This window comes from Saccopteryx leptura, chromosome 3 (genome assembly GCF_036850995.1).
Source record: "Saccopteryx leptura isolate mSacLep1 chromosome 3, mSacLep1_pri_phased_curated, whole genome shotgun sequence".
Taxonomy (NCBI): Eukaryota; Metazoa; Chordata; class Mammalia; order Chiroptera; family Emballonuridae; genus Saccopteryx; species Saccopteryx leptura.
Genome location: NC_089505.1, coordinates 53,031,489 through 53,054,212, shown reverse-complemented (window position 1 = coordinate 53,054,212; position 22,724 = coordinate 53,031,489). Strand labels below are relative to the sequence as shown.

General features: G+C 39.5%; 1 protein-coding gene across 4 annotated transcripts in view; it reads left to right on the top strand.

Moving 5' to 3' along the window:
- The window catches only part of FIG4 (FIG4 phosphoinositide 5-phosphatase), a 150,686-nt gene that overhangs the window by 43,885 nt on the left and 84,077 nt on the right, over positions 1–22,724 (top strand). For all 4 annotated transcript variants that reach the window (XM_066373481.1, XM_066373480.1, XM_066373483.1 and 1 more), the window contains 9 exons: positions 856–984; positions 3,725–3,825; positions 6,295–6,457; positions 7,432–7,529; positions 13,102–13,235; positions 14,851–14,967; positions 17,026–17,071; positions 17,759–17,907; positions 19,061–19,227. In XM_066373481.1, the coding sequence (XP_066229578.1) occupies positions 856–984; positions 3,725–3,825; positions 6,295–6,457; positions 7,432–7,529; positions 13,102–13,235; positions 14,851–14,967; positions 17,026–17,071; positions 17,759–17,907; positions 19,061–19,227 (1,104 nt within the window). The remainder of the gene's footprint in view (positions 1–855; positions 985–3,724; positions 3,826–6,294; positions 6,458–7,431; positions 7,530–13,101; positions 13,236–14,850; positions 14,968–17,025; positions 17,072–17,758; positions 17,908–19,060; positions 19,228–22,724) is intronic.

Here is a 22,724-nt window from a genome sequence, read left to right as displayed (position 1 = left end):
GGCAAAGACCGGACTGCAATCCATGTCTGTACTATATATATGCTCTGTGTAATGCATTGAGAGGTCAGAGAAGATTTAGTTTTTATGAATTAAAACAACTGTATTTGTCATATGTATAGTATAAACACGTTGGCTTATTGTTTTGAAAAGAAAACTACTATTGATAGCCTGCTATCCAGAACTGTCAAAATCTTTGAAACCATTATCTTATAAATACACTTATTTCTTATTTTGTACTTCATATAACTTATGTAAAAGTCGTTCAATAAATATATCTAGGTATGCTGAAATTGATGAAATTAATTTGTTCATATAGAAAAAGCCTGATATAATAACTACCACTATGAAAGTATCACTAAGGCACCAGGCTTGTTCTAAGTACTTTATGTGCATGGTCAACTTATTTCATCTTTACAATGACAACATGAGATGGGACAAGTGAGGAAACAGGGCACCGAGATAGGAGGTAACGTTCTTGGTCACCCCTGGCACCCTGCTGATGGAAGGCAGAGTCAGGATTTGGATGCAGCCCTCTGGCCCCAGAGCGGTGCTCCCAGATGCTGCTCTGTGCTGCCTCTCAGCCCTGTCCATGGGTTTGTCATGTGTCCTTAATGTCCCTGTCATTTTCTCTTAGGTTAAAAACTCTCACAAATCAGAAAATGTGTTTATTCTTTGATTTTGTATAGTATCAGTACAGCGTTTCAGACAATGGTATGAATGTATCCACTGACAATGGCAATACAATTAAAGCAGATAATCTTATTTTGAAGTTAAAAACAGAAGCTTGAGGTCTTAAAAATGAATTGAATGTCATCCAATTTCCTTATCTTCCTAATACCAACTTTTATTTTTCAGGTGTATTTGGGATTTGTAGTAAGCCTTATATGAAGTATGTGTGGAATGGTGAACTTCTGGATATAATTAAAAATGCTGTGCATCGTGACTGGCTATTGTATATTATTCATGGGTTCTGTGGGCAGTCAAGTATCCTTTTTTTAAAAAAAATTAAGATATGCATTATTAAACTTATACTGTTCCAATTTGTAGAAAGCTATTTATGAATTATAAGATTATAGTTATCACACTATGTACCCAGTAAGAAGACTTACCCATGATTCCATGTACTGAAAATACAAAGAGAACTACAAATCACTTGAGCAAATCTATTACATACACAGAAAGATTAAAAAGGAAGAAAATACTATGTGAGTCATAAATTATATAGGTGACGAGTGTCATTCTTACCTGAGAACAGGAGCAGAATCACTGACAGGTGGGGAGGGTGGGCAGGCTCATAGGAAAAGTTGAACTTGGCCTGGGCCCTAAACAGAGGAGAGGGGGAGGGGGAGGGAGAGAGGGAGGGAGCGAAGGAGAGGGAGAGAGAGGTCTTAGCAGTGAGCAGGGTGTGAGAACATGGGTTGGGGAAGTACCATGAGTTCAGAGGTGGAAAAGTTTATGGGCATGTTCTTGTGGCTCATGTTTTAAACATCTGGGAGCACAATGTAGTGGGAAGGAATGTGGGAGGGGGAGTCAGATTGCCAGTCACAAGTCACTTTGGTGGTCAGACTAAGGACTTTGGGTTTGGTGCTAGACCTTTTGAGAGTGGGTTTTTTTTTCTTCATAAAGCTGATGTGCAAAGTAGTATTTAGGAAGCTTGATTTGACAGCCATTTTCATACTAGATTAAGTGAAATGATACTTGAACAAGGGACATGAGTTAGGAAAAAATTGCAGTGGTTCAGGCAGAGCGTAATGAAGGCCTGGATTGGGAAGGGGTATCATAGATTAAATAGAAGTGGCCTTGGGTTAAACTGATGAGTTCAGTTTTATAATTTTCCCCTTTCATTTAATCTCTAGCTATGTTGAAACCTTTCAAGAAGGTGTTATTATGAATTTAGAAAGGCAAGTGTATACTTTCCAGAAGGGGTGTTCATGTGTTTCCTGTCCCTTTTTGAGATCAGAGGCCTTTGTGCACATAGCATGTTGTCCAGTTGACATTTTTCCTTGTGTCTTAGATTTTTTAAGACCTATCATGAAAACTTTAAATGAGTAATTGTTTTGAAATTAGTAAGTGGGTGGGTATAATTAACCATTCTTATGTTTTATTGCACCAGGACATTTGGGAGGAGTGGAATCAGAGAACAGCTAGAGAGGCTGGCCTTGAAGAGGGCCCATGCTGCCTTCTCTGTGGCAAGTGAGGGAAAGGAGAAGCTAGGTGAAGACACGGGAATTTTGAAATGAAGATGAGTGAGATTTTATGTGCTACATTTGAAAATCAGGTTTATTGCTTTTTAATAATTTTCAACTATTGAGTGGTATTATTAACTGCTTGATCATTCACTTAATAATGAGATTTGGCCCTGAATTACTTTTTCTGTTTTAACAAGTAAAATCTACTTGGAAAGAACACAAGGTTTTCACCGCCAAGGACAAAAACAATGTGCTCCCGTTGCTAGAGGCGGTTTCTAAATGGGAGTTTTAAACTGTTTTGTATTGCCAAGAGCTAATTCAGGGCCTGGCATATGTTAAGCACAATAAATGTTTGCTTTTTTAAAGTAGCAAATAGCACCATAGGTTATAATTTCAAAGCTCATTAGCTTAAATGATGAATCTTGTCTCCTAGTTATTAAGCATTTAATAAATTCTGGAAGTCTGCATGATGATAAAAGTAATTACTATTTATTAAACATTTACTACTAGCCAGACACTACTTTTATACACATTACCTAAAGTAGCCCTCCCAACCTAATAAAATTAGTTTCATTAGTAGTACCTATAGCAGGGGTCCCCAAACTTTTTACACATGGGGCCAGTTCACTGTCCCTCAGACCATTGGAGGGCCGCCACATACAGTGCTCCTCTCACTGAGCACCAGTGAAAGAGGTGCCCCTTCCGGAAGTGCAGTGGGGGGCCAGATAAATGGCCTCAGGGGGCCTGTTGCGGCCCTTGGGCTGGGCCGTAGTTTGAGGATGCCTGACCTATAGCATTTTACAGAAAACATGAGGTGATAACAATAGGCTGTATGTCGGTCAAACAGTTCACAATGTTCAAGTTTTGTAGTTAGGTGACAAATTTGGATTACTTTTATACTCACTTCATTCCTCAGTGTTATATATTGCTTCACAGTTTAGATAGGCTTTTGGGTGATATACGCTCTCTCAGAGGTGGATAATCTCTGAAGACAATGGAAGGATTAGTTGTACCAGTTAATATCCTTTAGTTCAGTGGTTCTCAACCTTTCTAATGCCGTGACCCCGCAATACAGTTCCTCATGTTGCGGTGACCCCAAACCAAAAAATAATTTTGGTGGCTACTTCATAACTATAATTTTGCTACAGTTATGATTCGGAATGTAAATACCTGATATGCATTATGTATTTTCCGATGGCTTTAGGCGACCCTGCTGGGGTCGCTCCCACAGGTTGAGAATAGCTGCTTTAGTTGGATATAAGGACAGACTAGGTCTTCCCTTGGCCAGTATCCCCATACCTCGTTATCATTTCCTCAGAAATTCTTAGAAACCACTCCTTAGGGAGGTCTGTTTTGCCTTAAATACTGCACAATTCAGAAGAGCAGTTGGACCCAATGCTGTTCATTCTTAGGTAGAGCTTTTTGGTATTCTGTAATCCACTCAAATGTATATTAAATGTATATTTAAGGTATAATGATTCTTTTGGTTTGATGTGACAGTCATGAATGCTGAAAACTTTAACTTGATTTCTAAGAGCTGTTGATCTATGGACGACCAGTGTATGTCACTCTAATAGCTAGAAGATCCAGTAAGTTTGCGGGGACCCGTTTTCTCAAGAGAGGTGCAAACTGTGAGGTAAGATGGAAAACCCAGCTGTGCTGCTGTCATTGTGACCTCTTCCGTCAGCTTGCTGACAAGTGAAGCGAAGTAGAACTTCACAAAGTGGAATGTCTTACTTTTAGACATTATCAAGAGAATAATTGTCCAGAGTATATGAAATTTGTGAGAAATATGACTAATACACAGATGTTCTGAAGAATCAGCTATGTTAGAGTGAGTTATGCAATGCCTTAGGGCAGTGGTTCTCAAAGTGTGTGCCAGGGCGCACTGGTGTGTCCTAGAAGATTTCCAGGTGCACCCTATGGTATTCCAGAGAAATATGTGTCTGTTGGGGACCAAAAAACCAACAGGGTTTTTGGAGTTTAGATTTTTGGGGGACAGAGGTGTGGGGAATTGGCTGTAAGATGACAGTCTGCCCAACCCCCCACCTCACTTGCCTGATTAGGTTGCAAAAGGCTGTTAAGCTGTGGTGCTGGATTGTTTATACTACCCCCCATGTTCTCCAGAAAGACTGGAGGCAAGTTTCTTCTATCCTTTGTTTGGTGTAAAGTTAAGATGATATGTATGGTGGGAGTTTTCTGCCCTCAACACAATTAAGAGTAAAAAAAAAAGGAATTCCTCAATGTATTGATAAGGAAATGAGAGTTTGCCTTTCAAATATATGCCCAAACATTGAAGAAATCGCTAGGACACATCAGGCTCATGTTTCTCATAAACATAAGAATGAAAAAACTTAACACATTTGCACCGGGACCTGCCGAATTTACTAAATCTTACAAGAATGTATCTATATATATAAAAAGATAACTTTTTTTGTTGTTTTTCTTATTTTTTAACCCGCTTTTTTATGAATTCTAAAAAGCATAACAAAAAATGTAAAATAAAAATGTTTTTAATGTCAGAATAAATTTAATTTTGTCATATATATTTCGTTTAATTACTATAAAAGCATGCTTGGCCTTTATATATTTTTCTTTAATATTTTACTTAGTTATTATAACATATTTATCAGAAATTTGTATATCGTGCGCCTACAATTATTTGTACGATTTTAAATGCACTCTGACTTAAAAAAGTTTGAGAACTACTGCCCTAGGGAGTTATGAAATGTCTAGTGTTTTGGTGGATGAGCTATTTCTATAATATATGAAGAAATGCACATATTTAGTGTAGAGACTAAAATAGAAAAGCACTTTCACCTAAGAAATAGGTAGAGGGGAGCACTTGTTGAAAATGCATCCTTGATAAGAAGAATAAAGACATCAAGGCTTAGGAAATGTTTACCCTTTTCCCTCTCCCTTAGTTTGGCTCAAGGCAGAATCTTTGTTCTTTTCACCATAGGAATAACAACAAAAATTCATTGATTCTGCCATCAGTCATGGAGTCCCCACTGAGCACTCTGTCTCTGTTTGTAGTAGACAACTTGAGTCCTAAGTAGATGTGTGATTTAGTCGACAGATTGAACGAGACATTGTTTTTTTGTTTTTGTTTACTGTCAAAACAAATAATTTAATGATATGAAAGGGGGATGGACTATCCTTCTCCACAGCATAATAATGGCAAATACAAGTAAACAGGAATAGTAAAATTAGAAAATTGCCAATGTACAAACATAAATATGATAACTGACACACATCAGGGATTATTAAGGGATGGTGACATGTATAGAGAAGATTGTTAGCAAAGAGAATCTTCATATACTCTCAAAGAACCACTCATCAAATGAGTAACGGTAGAAAGAAAAAGATGTGTCTTACAATAAACAGACCTGGTAGGTTCCTTCATAACAAAGTAATCAGTGTTGGTGTGGTGAAGACACTAGGAAAACTAGTTATCCTTGGTCTCATTGGATCCTGGCTAAAAATAGCAACATTGTCCTGAAAATTCTGTCCACAATGAAAATAATTGTAACTGGTGCTTTAAAAAAATTAGAATTTTGTAGTTATATTACTTACTTTTGAATATTTAAAGGGTAATCCAACAGACAAGGTGTTAATGCCTCTAAAGTTATTTTTTATCATACCCTTATACACTTCTGTAGATAAAGCCACCTCAAGACGCCCTTTTTTTCTTCTGTCCAACAGACATTTTGTGACTCTCACTCTTGTCCTTTTATTCCTCCTTAGTCTTCAGAATTGAATTTTTATATTCCACTGGTCTTCCTAATTTCCTATAAAATGCCATGTAATTGTTTTTCTTTTCTCTCCCTTTCTGCCATTTGTATCACTTGAGATATTCTCTAATATTTGTATTATTGGCTATTTAATTTCATTTTCCTAGTCTATTCTCTGCTATTTTTAATTGCCTTCCTTTATTGCATTTTAATTGTTTTCCTTTTCTAGTGTACACAGTAAATATTGACTGATATTTATCTCTTTCAAAACATTCAAAGAACAAGAATTATAATTTAATATGTATACTTGAAATTTTTCATTAAAAATTTCTAATAACATAAAATGCCTTTAAATGTACCTTCCTTTTCAGGGCGATGTTGCAAATGAAGTGGAGACTGAACAAATACTCTGTGATGCTTCTGTGATGTCTTTTACTGCAGGGAGTTATTCTTCCTATGTGCAAGTGAGAGGGTCAGTGCCTTTATACTGGTCTCAGGACATTTCAACGATGATGCCAAAACCACCTATTACATGTATGTAGAACAATCTTTTTAATAGTACACATTTAGAGATAATTGATTGTTGTCACAGAAATGTCATAAATGCTTAGTTTTGACAAAGTTTTAGTACTGGAAAGAAGATCATTTAAAAGACAATTCTATTAGCCCTGGCTGGTTGGCTCAGTGGTAGAGCGTGGGCCTGGCGTGCAGGAGTCCCAGGTTCGATTCCCGGCCAGGGCACACAGGAGAAGCACCCATCTGCTTCTCCACCCCTCCCCCTCTCCTTCCTCTCTGTCTCTCTTCCCCTCCCGCAGCGGAGGCTCCATTGGAGCAAAGATGGCCTGGGCGCTGAGGATGGCTCTGTGGCCTCTGCCTCAGGTGCTAGAATGGCTCTGGATGCAACAGAGTGATGTCCTAGATGGGCTGAGCATTGCCCCCTGGTAGGCATGCCGGGTGGATCCCAGTCGGGTGCATGCGGGAGTCTGTCTGACTGCCTCCCCGTTTCCAGCTTCAGAAAAATGAAAAAAAAAAAAAAAAAAAAAAAGACAATTCTATTATTTTTATGTAATAACTATATATTTTTAATTTTGGCTGCTGGCAAGTTATTTATATTTTACTTCAGAAATGTAAAAATCATTCAAATTCAATAAATATGTGAAGAATGAGTATCTTGACGAGCTCTAGAGGAATCTGGGGATGGGACTGCTGGGTCAGTTGAATTACTCTAGAGGAATCTGGGGATGGGACTGCTGGGTCAGGAATCTGGGGATGGGACTGCTGGGTCAGTTGAATTACTCTAGAGGAATCTGGGGATGGGACTGCTGGGTCAGTTGAATTACTCTAGAGGAATCTGGGGATGGGACTGCTGGGTCAGGAATCTGGGGATGGGACTGCTGGATCAGTTGAATTACATTTCTATAAACATCAAGTAACAAAACAAAACTGTATACTTCTATTCTTGCTCTATAGTTTCCATTCTGGTATTATTCGTCTTTTTTTCTCCTCAGTGGATCAGGCAGATCCATTTGCACATGTGGCTGCCCTTCACTTTGACCAGATGCTTCAGAGGTTTGGCTCCCCCATCATCATCTTGAATTTAGTGAAGGTATGATGCGCTCACCTTTCTGCTTATGAAATTCATCACATTGGGCAACCTTGTCCTCAACACAATTGCTTTACCTTTCCCCACGGAGACTTGTAGACTTAGCATGCTGTGATGGCTCAGAGTGTCTGAGCTATCTGAGCCACTGTCCTTTAACTTCAGATTCCATATGGCCTCTTCCCCGGGTACCTACCTAGGAGTATCAGTGATATGTTTCCAAGGGAAGAGGGTGATGCAGCGTGTCACTCTTCTAATTTCCTTGGATGAACTAGATACGGGTAAAACTCTGCTTCAGTTTCCAGGACAGCTTGGAGTGAAAGCGTAGAGATCGAACAGTGACAGCCTAGCCTTGAGGCAGCTGGTTCCCTTGACAATCCAGAAGATCTCCTGGGAAAGTTAATACACAGTAACAGGACACTTTGGCTCAAGAGTGAGGTGGCCAAAGTGGTGGCATGACCCTTAGTTCTGCGCTTCCTTGTCAGAGTACGCTGTCTGGTCACTGTATCTTGTGTGAGAGGCCTAGGATGGAGGACAGGGAGACAAGATAATACATTACATCCATACTTGTTACAACCAAATGAATTGAAAGAATCTCAGTATAAAGCCACGAGAGTATTTAAAACGAGGGTTTTGTTTTTGGTGCGGCAGTGGCCAACAGCCCAGTAGTGGAGAGGTTGGTTAATAAATATAACTCAATGTAATCAAAACTCAAGAAATCCTATGTTCATATAGTTCATTGTTTAACAAGTATTTTTGAAGATTTTCTTTGTGCCAAGGCAATGACAGAGCTGTTCCTGCCTCTGCAGAGCTAATGGTTTGATGGAGGAGACTGTGAAGTAATACAGAGGTCCCAAGACAGGGTCAATGGTGCTGTGACAGCTTACAGGGCAGAGAGGCCTTCCCGGAGGGAGTGATGAGTCAGTGCAGCCTGAAGGAAGAGGCATTAACTAGTTCAGAAAGCCAGAGGATAGTCTTCAGCTCAGAACAGTAGATACAAAGGCCCTGAAACAGGAGGGTGCATGGTGTTTGAGGAAGAAAATGCCTGTGTAGCTAGGGCCCAGCAAAGGAGGGCAAGGGAGCCTGCTGTGAGATGAGGCTAAAGAGACAGTTGTGGCAAGACCGTGGAGAACCTTGTGGGATGTGCTAACGAGTCTCGTCTTTATCCCAAGAGCATCTGATCAGATTTAAATGTTTTGAAAAGATTTTCCTTACCTCCACAGAGAGAACAAAGGCATTGGTTCAAGGCTAAAGTCAATGCTAGAGAACCACTTAGGAGGTTATTATGGTTATCCAGAAAAGGGGTGATTCTGACTGGTCCTAGGGTGGTGTGGTAGAGATGTACACGTGGATAGAGGAGGTAGACTCGGTGAAGGGCAGGATTTAAAGTGAGGGAGAATAAACTTCAGTCTGGGTATTTAGGTGTTTGATTTACTCAGGTGGATGGATGGTGATACCATTTGCTAACATAGGGAACAGTGACTCCGCTGTGCGGGAAGATCATGAGTATGGTTTGGATGTGCTGAGGTTTATGTGTGTTTGACCTCTAAAAGGAGATGGCACATAGGCTAGTTGGAAATGTCTAGGCTGAGACATGATTTTGCGATTCATCTGTGTACAGGTGCTATTTGAGGGCATGGGCGTGGGTGGGATGCCCATGTGAGAGAGCCTTCGGTCCAGTCTTGAGGGCCTCCAGTCTTAGTGTCCAGTTAGAGCAGTCTGAGTCTATAAGGAATCAGAGAAAAAGCAGATGGAAGTAGGAGGAACACCAAATGAGTGCTATGTTATGAAAACATGTTTCATGATAAAGGAAGGGTCAACAGTGAAAAATGATGGATCGAGTAGGATGAACAGGGAAGAAATGCTCATGGGCGTCAGCAGCACCGAGGGCATGGACAGACGCCAGCTGAGGCATAGGAGGAAGGTGAGCAGTGGTGGCAGTGGGTAGACACTTCCCCCGCCACCCCGGGGAGTACGTAGTGAAAAATGAAGAGCAGTTCTTATCACTTTTCAAAAAGAGATCATGATGATGTGTTCAGAAGACTGGAAGGATCCATGTGAGACCCTTGAGGAGATGTATAAAGCACAGGAAAGAAAAGGAAGGGTCCATGGCATCGGGTACTTAAGAAAGGAGGCGATCCGAAGCTGGGGGGAGGAGTTATGTTAATGATTGCAGAGATTAGTAAGGGTGCAGGGCTGCATGCATGAACATGTGTTGAAAAGCAAGGGTTTGGAGGAACGTGGCCTGCAAGTGGCCAAGATAAGAGAAGGTGCGAGGAGGGGAAGCCGTGGACAGTGAGGCAGTCAGCTTCCTTTCTTCCTTTGTTATTCTTTGACTTATGTAATTATTGCATCCTACCAGGGATTGACATTGTAAAGTAAATCATTCAGATAGTAAATACATCATTTTCTAGACTTTTGTTCACATTAATTCAGAAATTTCATTTTCATGTCTCTCTCCTGTCAACTCAGAATAATATATATAAGGCAATAGCTGGATAATATGTAACCTCAGCCTACTATTGAATTGTAGCTATAATATACATAATTAAAAAATTAAAGTAACAGCTGTAGTAACAAAGACCACAAACACTTTTCTAGTAAATGTACAGAAAATATAATATTGATAGTATAAAATAATTATTGCTAAAGCACTAAATTATAAGGTATTATTAGAATATAAATATTGACCTACATTGTAGATATTTTTCATGTTTTGCAGAGTCCTGATGGTTAGAAGCTATATTTAAATGGAGATTTGGTCTATGACATTTGAAATAATTCCCTATGAAATACACAGATTCAAAAAAATATCTGATACATGTGATTTTGTTAAGTGTTCTTGCCCAGCTTTCTCAAAAGTACATTTAAAAACAATATTTAAAGGCCAGTCTATTCTTCCATTGTCATAAAGGTCCTGGCAATAATTAGAGATTAACTAAAAATAGTTTGGAGATTAAGTGGCTATTTTGAGGAATAGAAAGAAAATTTTTGTTGTTTTTGTCACTAGTTCTTTTATTCATAGGATAAAAGAGGATGTTTATTTAGGTCACTTGGAAGATGTCCTTATTATGATTAAGGAGTCAAAGAATGTGTGTATGTGTAGGATGATACCAACGGATAGTTACTGTTCATTCAGCTTCCATATGATGTTACTAAATAAAGAAATACTTTTCTTGATTTCTTTTCTCTTTTACTCTGTGTTGTGAACTCCCCACTCTCTATCCCCTATACCTCCACTCTGGAAATGTGTGGCGCTGGTTGACAGACGTTTTGCCTCCAGTGCCATTTTGGGGGCTCCAGAGCAAGTCAGTCTGGGACCAGGCATAACTGTGCAGCAGAGGTTTTTAGTCTGGGGACCATGATGGCCATTGGGGAAGGGGGGTTTCTGAAGGGTTTGAAATAATACTCAAAATCACATGTATATGTGAAGTTTGCATTTGATTGTTTTTTAAAAAATTTTTTTATTAATAAATAAATTTTTATTAATTTTAATGGGGTGACATCAATAAATCAGGGTACATATATTCAAAGAAAACATGTCCAGGTTATCTTGTCATTCAATTCTGTTGCATACCCATCACCCAAAGTCAGATTGTCCTCCGTCACCTTCTATCTAGTTTTCTTTGTGCCCCTCCCCCTCTCCCTCCTTCCCTCCCCCCACCTCCCGTAACCACCGCACTCTTGTCCATGTCTCTTAGTCTCGTTTTATGTCCCACTAATGTATGGAATCCTGCAGTTCTTGTTTTTTTCTGATTTACTTATTTCACTCCGTATAATGTTATCAAGATCCCACCATTTTGTTGTAAGTGATCCGATGTCATCATTTCTTATGGCTGAATAGTATACCATGGTGTATATGTGCCACATCTTCTTTATCCAGTCTTCTTTTTTTCTTTTCTTTTCTTTTTTTTTTTTTTTTTTTTTACAGTGATTAAAGCCTTTAAGCAAACTCTTGGCCAATACAGCAAGAATCCATAAGAGTAGTGTCCTTAACATGTTCACCAAGTCCAAGTTGGCCCCAACACCATGCCAAATCCCTGAAAAATGCAACGCAACCCCAGTTCAGTCTGTTAGAAGCTGTCACAAGGAGCAGGAGTCCAGGAAAAGTCCACATCCAGGAAAAGTGCGCATGACACTGGAATTGTTGTCACAATTCTATACTTTGCAGCTCACGTCCAAGTCCCAGAGACCGCTGCTTCTAGCTGGTAATGATTCAGGTAGATGCATTTGATTGTTAAAGAGGTCTGTGACCCTAAGGAGGTTGACTAAGCAACCTACTAACACTAATCTGCTGTCAACAGACGACACATCAAGTAGATTCTTTACATACAGATGATCAAAGGTTGATTGAATGATCTTTTCTCTCCATCTAAGATGTCAGATTTGATATAAGAATTTCAAAAAGTGTTTGTTTCCCTAGTTGGTTTAAAGTGCTTTTGAACAATCTTCTAGAGATATAATTTGATTTTCTCAGATGTAAAAATAAGCTAAATATATGTTTATCCTAAACTGATGTAACACTATTTTAAATCAGCTCTTCTAATTTCTCTATTTGATTTATTTAGCTGTACAAAATAGATACCCTTTTTTGTTTCCACAGTGGTTATCTAATTAAATTTATGACAACTGAAGAGTAATCACCTTGACTGAAAACAGTGTGGGCCTGTTAGGATGCCAGTGGTTGTGCCTCAGTGACCAGTCAGTGTCACTGCTGCTGTATTAACTGGATTTTTGTTGTTGTTTGTTCCTGAGTGAAAACCTATCAGGACAACAACAGCAAATGTTAATTTTTATTAATACTACCCATGTTCCAAGTGTTAATTATCATGCTTTTCATGTTTTCTCTCATTTAAACCTCACATTAATGCTATTTGTTAATCCATGTGATAGATGAAAAGATGGAGGCCTCAGAAAGTTGAAAACCTTGCCCTGGGCCGCATGGCTAGCGAGAGCAGAGCTTGCATTCGGAGGAGAGGCAGTGTAATGTCTAAGGAGGTGCAGCCAGCGAGCAGGCAGGAAGTAAGGGGTAGTGCCGTGAACACCCTCAGTTTCAGTTCACTCAACCATGGTGTCAGAAGGGAAAAGTATCTGCCTTGGCTACCTCACAGGGTATTTTGTGAGAGTCAAATGTGAAAACATTTAAAGGCTGCCAAGCTATGCTACTTTGGGGACCATCCATCCAGAGCCAGTTGATTTGTCTGGTCCTTAGCTGGCTGGAGTTGGGGGTTCCCTTCTTCTGGTCCTTGGAGATTCTCACCTGCCAAAGTGGGGTGTGGAGTGTGTAAGCCAAGCCTACAGAGGGTGAGCTAGGTTTCTTGGGGCTACAGGAAGTTCCTAGGGAGAAATCTGATCTCCTTGAGTTTTTAGCACTCATTATCTGTTGCTTTAATTCAGTGAAGTATTTATTTGTTTGCATTTCTATTATTTTAATTTTCATAGGTAGGTTTCATTTTAGTATACTTAAGACAAGCTTTTTTTTTTTTTGTCTTGTCTTGGCTAAAAATAAACATGTTAAATGTCTGTTCCTCTGATTTAAAGTGATTAGAACACTGAGAATGTTTAATTTTTGATAAAGGAACGTGAGAAAAGAAAGCATGAGAGAATTCTGAGTGAAGAGCTTGTAGCTGCTGTGACATACCTCAACCAGTTTCTGCCTCCTGAACACACTATTATTTACATTCCTTGGGACATGGCCAAGTACACCAAAAGGTGAGTGGATATGAATGTCCGGTTGTAGTCTTTTCCTTTTCTTGTGATGTAAGGTAGTAGAAAGCTGATCTCTATGGTAAAGTAAATGTTACTCTTTTCATTTCTTCTATGAACCTGCTGAGGGGGTGTTGAGTGCTTGAATTAATAGACCACTTTTTTTTGCCCACTTTTTATACCACCTGCAAATTCTCTTTGAAGTAGCTAGTCATTTCAGAACATCTCTACTCCACTCCTTTTCCTTAAAGGCATCGTTTCACTTTTTTCTATTTTATTCTCTCTGTTTAGTCACTTTCTCTGACGCCTCCTTCAGATGATCTCACCCGAGGCTGAACCTGCAGTAACTGCCGCATGTGCATGTTGGTAGTAAATCCCAACTCCTAGGTATAATGTTAAAGCCCTGTCACCTGGTTGCTTCCAGAATGTGATGACCTTTTTATTCCCAGGGCTGTTCTCTTTCTGAAAAACTGAACTTCCTTGTCTGTCCCCAGTGTGGCAGCCAAGACCCCATTCCCGAGTCTTTGTTCCTGTTCTCCCCCCCACCCCGCACCCTCCCTTCACTTCTCCCCAAGGTGCTTTCTCATCTCTTTTACTTGTAACGATCTGATTCAGAACATCTCCGAGGAACTCTTTTATTAACCTTGCATTGTCTTTTTAAGCATTTGCTAGGCATCATACAAACAGTAGGTTTATTTTGAGGTCTTTTAAAAAAATGTTACTATATTATTTTTGCACTTAACTTGTTATACCTTTTTCTAAATCATTTTATGTAGTTAGATAAGCACACACGCTTTCCTGGAGTATAATAAGCCTGATTACAGGTTGGTGCCATTCATATGAATTAATTTTCCAGTGTTTCCTTCACCTGTTACCTGCACTATGTATTGTGCTCTTTTTTTTTTTGTATTTTTCTGAAGTTGGAAACGGGGAGGCAGTCAGACAGACTCCTGCATGTGCCTGACCGGGATCCACCCGGCATGCCCACCAGGGGGCGATGCTCTGCCCATCTGGGGCATCACTCTGCCGCAATCAGAGCCATTCTAGCGCCTGAGGCAGAGGCTATAGAGCCATCCTCAGCGCCTGGGCCAACTTTGCTCCAATGGAGCCTTGGCTCCATTGAGGGAAGAGAGAGACAGAGAGGAAGGAGAGGGGGAGGGGTGGAGAAGCAGATGGGCGCTTCTTCTGTGTGCCCTGGCCGGGAATCAAACCCGGGACTCCTGCATGCCAGGCCGACGCGCTACCACTGAGCCAACCGGCCAGGACTGTATTGTGCTCTTTTCACAGTCATTTTATGAATGCATATTGACTTGACTGACTTGACTGTTGAGGAGTGAGAGGCTCTGGGAAAAGCTCTTGCTGGATGCAGTGTGCCAAACTTAAGGCTTGCCAATAGTTGATATTAAGTTACAGGCCCTTCATGTTTCTTTGTACATCTTGTTAATTATTGAATATACATTATATTCTAGAAATTACTATAATGTCCTATTGAGTACATACCAGGGGTTTTGAAAATTAAATTCCTGAATATCATTTTTATAGACTTTGCTTTAGATATAAGAATAATATGTATTAAAACTTGGGTTCGTCTCACATTTCTCATTCTTCCTCCTCTCCTCAGCAAGCTGTGTAATGTTCTTGATCGACTGAATGTGATCGCAGAGAGCGTGGTAAAGAAAACAGGTTTCTTTGTAAACCGTCCCGATTCCTACTGTAGCATTTTGCGGCCAGATGAAAAGTATGTATGGCATTTTAAAAGTTAAACTAAATCAGAGAATTTTTCTCTATGGATAAAAATACTCTAAATAAGAGCAGGAAGAAGGATGAATGTATACCGTTGGGGAGACAGGCAGCTCATGTGACTGTAATAAGCAATCACTGTGGGCATCAGATTCTCAGGTGGTTACATACCATATGGTGGAAGTCATGGAGTCTTTATATCTTGCTGCGTGGAACAAACATTACATAAAATATTTCTGTAGCCTGACCGGGCGGTGGTGCAGTGGATAGAGCGTCGGACTGGGATACGGAGGACCCAGGTTTGAGATCCCACGGTCGCCAGCTTGAGCGGGGGCTCATCTGGTTTGAGCAAAGCTCACCAGCTTGGACCTAAGGTCACTGGCTCGAGCAAGGGGTTACTCAGTCTGCTGAAGGCCCGCGGTCAAGGCACATATGAGAGGCAATCAATGAACAACTAAGGTGTTGCAATGCGCAACGAAAAACTAATGATTGATGCTTCTCATCTCTCCGTTCCTGTCTGTCTGTCCCTGTCTATCCCTCTCTCTGACTCTCTCTCTCTATCTCTGTAAAAAATAAAAAAAATTAAAAAATTAAAAAAAAAAATTTCTGTAAAGTAAAATTTTATGCAGTGGATTCTATTTTTCAGTATTAAATAGGAGTAGGAAAATCTTTTTCTTGTGGAATAAATACTAACATCTTTATGAAAATAGTATTTATCTCTGTACTGTAGTTATCGTCTCACAGCTCTTTCTTCATTACCATATGTGCCAGAATGCTTTGTGAGCTTCTTCAGATCAAGGATCCATGTTTTATTTACCTTTTAAGCAACCAATATTATATATTTTCAGCACTTTATTTTCAATTAACCAAGTTAATTATAACAGTTTTAAAAAAAGTACAAAAACAACCAACTAACAGTGTGTATGTCTTTAGGGGTAATCCTACTCTAGAGGTAACAGTTTGAATTTTATGGCACCTGTAATGGGGAGTTTCCAAGACCACACCTAGGCACACTGGCTCTTTAGGAGAACTCAGAGGACTCAGTGTATTATACCCATGGATTTATTATGGTCAAAGGCTACAGAGCAAAATCAGCAACGGGAAAAGGAACCTGAGGCCAATTCCAGAGGAAATTAGACGCAAGCTCCTGGAGTCCTCTCCAAGTGGAGTCGCACAGAACATGCTTAATTCCCCCAGCAACGTGCTGTGACAGCATGTGTGAAATGTTGCCAACCAGGACAGATTATTAGAGACTCAGTGCCAGTCTGGTCCTGTAGGCAGCCTGCTTGGCCTGTACCGCAATCCCAATCTCCCAGAAGGAAAGGGGATATTCAGCGAAACCAGATTGTTTCTACAAACAGTTTAGACCCAGTGAGCCACTCTTGTCTGTTCTGAGATAGTGAAACCCAAGTTCTCAGGTGCCAACCAGTGGCCAACCTAATAAGCAGGCCTTTCTGAGGATAGCAGTCAGACCTGCTATGTTAACTCTTTTTTTGTACTGCATCTTCTTTTAAATAATTAAAAGAGCACTTCGAACGTATTCCCATGCAGTCATGAGCACATGAAGAAGAACATAAGTAGGAAGGGAAAGAGTAAGGAAATCTGCAGAAACAACCAAAGGGATGTAACGAAACTCCGTGAGGAAAAGCTGGGGGAGGCGGAGAACCCTGTCACGGAGGGGAGAAGGATAAGGCTTGGATGATTTTATTGGCAAGGTGCCCTGCAATTATTACTCATTTCCATAGAAACCAAGCAAGGATTCAGCTTACGTTAAATCAAGAGAGGTTTTGGTTGAGCGTGGGTGACAATGCCAGAGTAGTGTAGGGCCCTGGGACAAGTTCAGATGCTCCTGTCCTGAGCTCTCAGAGGGCAGCGTGATAGCTTTCCACCTTGGTATTTGCATATTAACTTACCCGAAAGAATGGAAGTAATAGAAGCAGCTGATTATGTTGGTACATTTATCTCTATTCATTTTATTCTCAATAAAGATCTAGTACCAAAAATGATTACAGATTCTGTTATTAAAATTTCTTTAAAAGCATGTGTTTTTAAACAGGTGGAATGAACTCGGAGGATGTGTGATTCCCACTGGTCGCCTGCAGGTATAGACAGCATTATATTAATAATGAGTAGAATCTGTATCCACAGTAGATGTTGTTTTTCTAAAAGCATCCAATGAGAGACATACTTCTTATTTAAGGGAGAATTATTAATTATTTGGGAGTAAATTTCAAAAGCCTTACTGCTGCTGTTTAGCTCCTACAGAGGATGTGCAGCTAAACTAATAATGGCCCATAGATTTTCCCCATATATTATAAATTTTATTATTGGAAACAGAAACATAAACAGAAATGTGAAATGAGTAGATTAGAATGACTTTGGAAAATTATCCAATATGATAAATATATATACTAATTATGCTTACAGAGTGATATGGCCTCAACCACTGAATATTTGATCTATTACAGTAAAGGAGACATATCAGAAAAAAGGCACATATTTTACTGATTGTTCCTGTGGAAAATATTACTTAAATGTTTTATCTTGTTAACCTAGAGAAGAAAATTCAGATATAGACAAGAAGGTGTAATGTTACTGTTGCAACAGTAAGTCAGCAGCAGCTATGACCTTTCATAATTTAAGAAGTGTTCATCATTATTTGTTTAGGAGTAATACCCTGCCTACACCTTTTTCTTCTACTGCTTAAAGAAAAGAAATTTAAGTAGGATGGAAGTCATTTTGGTGATTGAATAATGATTAAAAGTCTTAAGGTATTTATTTCCCTTTAGACTGGTGTTCTTCGAACCAACTGTGTGGACTGTTTAGATCGCACCAACACAGCGCAGTTCATGGTGGGAAAATGTGCCCTGGCTTATCAGCTGTATTCCTTGGGATTGATTGACAAGCCCAACCTGCAGTTTGACACAGATGCAGTCAGGTAAGCCTTATTTTCTGGTTTTTGAATGCTGGTAACGACAGAAAACAAACCTGATTAATATGAAGGACTTTTATGAACTCATTTGCACTTTTAGCTTCTGAAAAATTATGTTACTAATTCTTCAGGTTAATTCTGTAATAAATATTTCTGTTAAATACTTCTGTATTATTGCTATTATTTTTTATGTTATCAATAAACCCTTTTATAAAATATAATTTTTATTTATTTTAGAGAGGGGGAGAGAGATAGACAGACAGAGAGAGGGGGGGAGAAAAGGGTGGGGGGAAGGAGCAGGAAGCATCAACTCCCATATGTGCCTTGACCAGGCAGGCCAGGGGTTTCAAACTGGTGACCTCAGCGCTCCAGGTCGATGCTTTATCCATTGTGCCACCATAGGTCAGGCTTACACTGTTTTTTATAGACTAATCCAAAGTACTTTAAATAAATTTAAACTAGTGGGTTTTTAAAAAAACTAAACAAATCCAGCCTCATTAGGAAAAAAATAATAATGTGCCTTTATGCATTTTGAATTAAAAATAGAAGACATATAAAAGATTGACTCTTCATTAAGGATTGGTTTCTTCACTGTTTCTTGAAAATATAGTGATAGCTATTATTGGTCATTTGAGATGGTCAGAAAAGCTGCCAAGGGAAGTGATTGGCTTATAAGTAGCCACATCCACAGATATCACTGCACTGAAAGCCTTTAACAGGCATTGAAGAAACAGAGGTTTCAAACATGTTTTTTCAGGAGAGAATATGGTTTGTCTGTGAGCAGAGCATGCCCTTCTTTTCAAAAGGCAATTCAGAGAGAACAGAAAATGGCTCCATGGGAGACACATTGATCTGGCAGGCTGCAGACAGACGTCTTTAGTGAGGTCGGAGCCAGCCTGGTCTGTCCCAGGGTTATGTTGTTGGTGCCTCTGCTTCCTGTTTAGTGTTTTCTGTGACTTAGTTGCTCATTAGACTATTACTGTAGAATGTAAAATATTTTGCATTTGTATTGATCTTTAAGATGTTGAAGAGTCTACTTGAAAGGAATAGTTCAGAGAATTTATAAAGTAAAAGTCTTGTTTTGAGTCTGTGGCTAAGAGAATAACATATAATACTTTTTTTCCTAAAATTCCTGAATGTTTGTATTACTTTTGTTTAGGTTATTTGAGGAACTTTATGAAGATCATGGAGACACCCTGTCCCTTCAGTATGGTGGTTCTCAACTGGTTCATCGTGTAAAAACCTACAGAAAGATAGCGCCGTGGACCCAGCACTCCAAAGATATCATGCAGACCCTGTCTAGATATTACAGCAATGCTTTTTCAGGTAATTCTGGAGTATTAGGCATTTCTAAGACTTATGTCAATGTGCATTTTTCTTCTTATAAACATACTATTTTAAAGCTATCTGGCTAAGTAGAATTCAAAATTAAATGTTTAAAAAGGTGAAATAAAATAGAATCTGTCACTTAGAAGGTGCTCAATAAACATTTGTTCAGTAAATGCATGAATAAACTTTGTATTTTAAATAGGTCATGTTTGCATTTTGCTACCAATAATTAGAACTTTTACATAATGCAATATACTTTGATTCCTTGGTTTCTGTCTTGGTGTTTCAGCTTGCAATATATAGATAAAAAATATTTGAGGGTGTTGAGTCATTATTTTTTAAACAGGGTTCATAGTCTTGACAATTGTCTAAGAATGTAAATATCACTGATTTTTTTAAATGTCAGCTAGAAATGAATGGTCAGTAACATTAAGTTATATTCTTATTTCATGACTTATGAATACTAAAAGTAACAGGTGGTTAAAATGGCACTTTTCCTACCTCCAATCTGTTAGAATTTCTAAAGTGATAGATATCACAGACCAAAGTGATTGTGAGGCAAATCCCCATGCACAGAATTTACAAGAACACATGAAGTGATTAATTCCATGAGCCTCAGGCTCTTGAACCAGATCAGGGGTTAAAAAAAAAAAAGGTTTACAGAATGTGGAGAAGAAAGATTGGTAAAGAGAGTCTTTGAAGTGAACTCTTACCATGAAGTGACTGCTCCTTCACCTCAGACCTGGAGAGAGCAGACTTCCGCAGGGCCTGGGCCAGCTTGATGTAGTGTCCTGCTGTTGGAAGGACCCCGTGGAGCTGCTGGCTTTGGACTGCTGTGTAGCAAAGCTGAAGCAAAGGGACAGTAGGGCTGGGGAGAGGGTGGCCACGTTGGAAACGGCCTGCCCTTTTAGAGTTGGATGGGCCCCTGAACAAATGAATGATATTTGTTTCCTAGGGTCTTTAAATGTTTACTGGTGAAAAGATGTAGCTTCATGGGGGAGGGTGTTGGCATGGGGTTGGTCTAAGTCCTGTTTATAGGGACCCTGGCAGCAAGAACCAGGAGTTGATCGCTAGATTCCTAAGGAAGGAGTGGCGGGAAACTAACAAATATGAAAAGATGCCTGTGCTCACATTAAGGGAACTGCAAGAGAGTCCCCAGTAATGGGAACCTCTGAAGTGGGCATAAAAATATCCACAAAAGAGTTGCCTTTCAACAAGTTTTAGGCCCAGAGAAAATGCAAAGCCAGTTTGCTATACTGCTGTTCAAGTCTATTAGTTTTCTATGCTATGTAACAAATTACTAAAAGTTTAGCAGCTTAAAGCAAAATGAACTTATTATTTCATTATTTCTGTGAGTAGAAGTCCAGGCACAACTTATCTGGGGTCTCAGAATAGAGTCTCACAAAACTGCAGTCAAGATGTCAGCCAGGCTGAGGTCTCAACTGGAGATCTGACTAGGGAAGGAGGTGCTTTCCACTCCTGTTTTTGTTGGTGGAATCCAATTGCTTGCAGTTATTGTGCTGTAGTACTCATAGCAGCTTGCTTCTTTGCAGCCAACAAAGGAAAGAGTCTTTAGAGTGAGTCTGCTAGCAAGATAGTCTTCTATAACGTAATGTCATTGCTAGGGTGATGTCCCATCCCTTGCTATATCCCACTGCTCAGAAATAAATCATGGAGCCTGACCAGATGGTGGTGCAGTGAACAGAGCATCAACCTGGGATGCCAAGGACCGAGGTTCAAAACCCCAGGGTTGCCAGCTTGAGCGCGGGCTGATCCAGCTTGAGCGTGGGGTTGCCAACTTGAGCGTGGGATCATGGAAATGACGCCATGGTCACTGGCTTGAGCCCAAAGTCACTGGCTTGAGCAAGGGGTTACTGGCTCAGCTGGAGCCCCCTAGTCAAGGCACGTATGAGAAAACAATTAGTGAACAAATAAAGTGCCGCAACTACCAGTTGATGCTTCTCATCTCTCTCCCTTCCTATTTGTTCCTGTCTGTCCTTTACACTCTCTTGTGCAGCTAAAAAAAAAAAAAAAAAAAGAAATCATGGATCCCACCCCCACACACAAGGACAATCTGTATCAGTATAACATAAAGCATACAGTCCACTATAGACTGTAAGAGTATTTAGATATTCCTCTTTATGCATGGCTCCTTGAACTGGGTTTAGGAACTTAAAAATCAAAGTCTATTGTTTTGAGCAAAAATTAAGAGGTAGGAAAATAGAATTTAGAAATTCTGGCCAGTAGTATAAGTTCAAATTCTAGATTTCTAAAGGGAAAATACTAAAGTATTCTCAACATCCTTTATTGTTATCTACTGCTCTGGTTCTTGGTGAAGGTGCTAACATTACTGATCTATTCCAACTGGCTACATTGCATGTTGGAAGTAATTGACTATTATCAATAGCTGAAAACAAAATGACAAATAGTTCACTTTTTTTACAAATGAAGAACAGTTTTAAGATTATCTGTAAAGGCATCCTCTCCGGCTATGCTGCATTGTTTTACTAGTTTCCTAGGGCTGCTGCCACAAAGTTACAAGCCAGGTGGCTTAAAATAGCAGAAATGTGTTGTCTCACAGTTCTGGGGGCTAGAAGTCAGAAATTCAGGGCTCAGCAGGGCTGTGCTCCCTCTGAAGGCTTGGCGGGAGGATCCTTCCTTGCTTCTGATGGTTTCTGGTGATCCTTGCTTACAGTCGCAGCCCTTTAACTTCCACCTCTGGAAACACAGGACAGTCTCCCTGGGTCTTCATGGCGTTTTCCCTATGCATCTCTTTCTTCTTATAAGAACACCAATTGTATTGAATTATGGGCCCAGCCTACCCTAGTGTGACTGTGTCTTCACTTGATTACCTATATCTACAAAGACCCAATTTCCAAATAAGGTTGTATTCACAGGTATTGGGCCTAAGATTGCAACATATGTTTTGGGAGAACACTTCAATCTGTAACAGTTGTCTATGTCATGTGCCAACAAATGCTTATCCCTCTGGGTATGTGTTATCATGAAAAAAATTTAAAGCTGCCCTGATGGAAAGGGACATCCACTTCTCTGCTCTTCTGTCATTGTTGTACCTGTAATTGGGAGTCATCATTAATACTTAAGGGTGAAGTAATTTGTTCTTTAATAAGACTAGAGGACAGGGAGAAAAAGTGTAGCTGTACATGATTTAAAAAGCAAGGAGTACTATTAAAACATAGAAGAGGATCATGAAGAAGTGACATATATATAATGGAAAGGCAAAACAAAATTATATACAACTGACAGAGGAACTACCTTGATAGGAATTATTTTGCAAATAATGTGACTAAGACTTTATTTTGATAAGCATGGTGTCATTGGGGGTGTACAACTCAGTTTTAAATTGCAGTGGATATTATATAATGATAATATATTTCTAGAACTATACTATTTTCTTTAATGCACTCAAGATGACTGTAAAACTTAATCTCCTCATGTTATACCTCTAGGTAAACGTAAATTGAAATTATTGA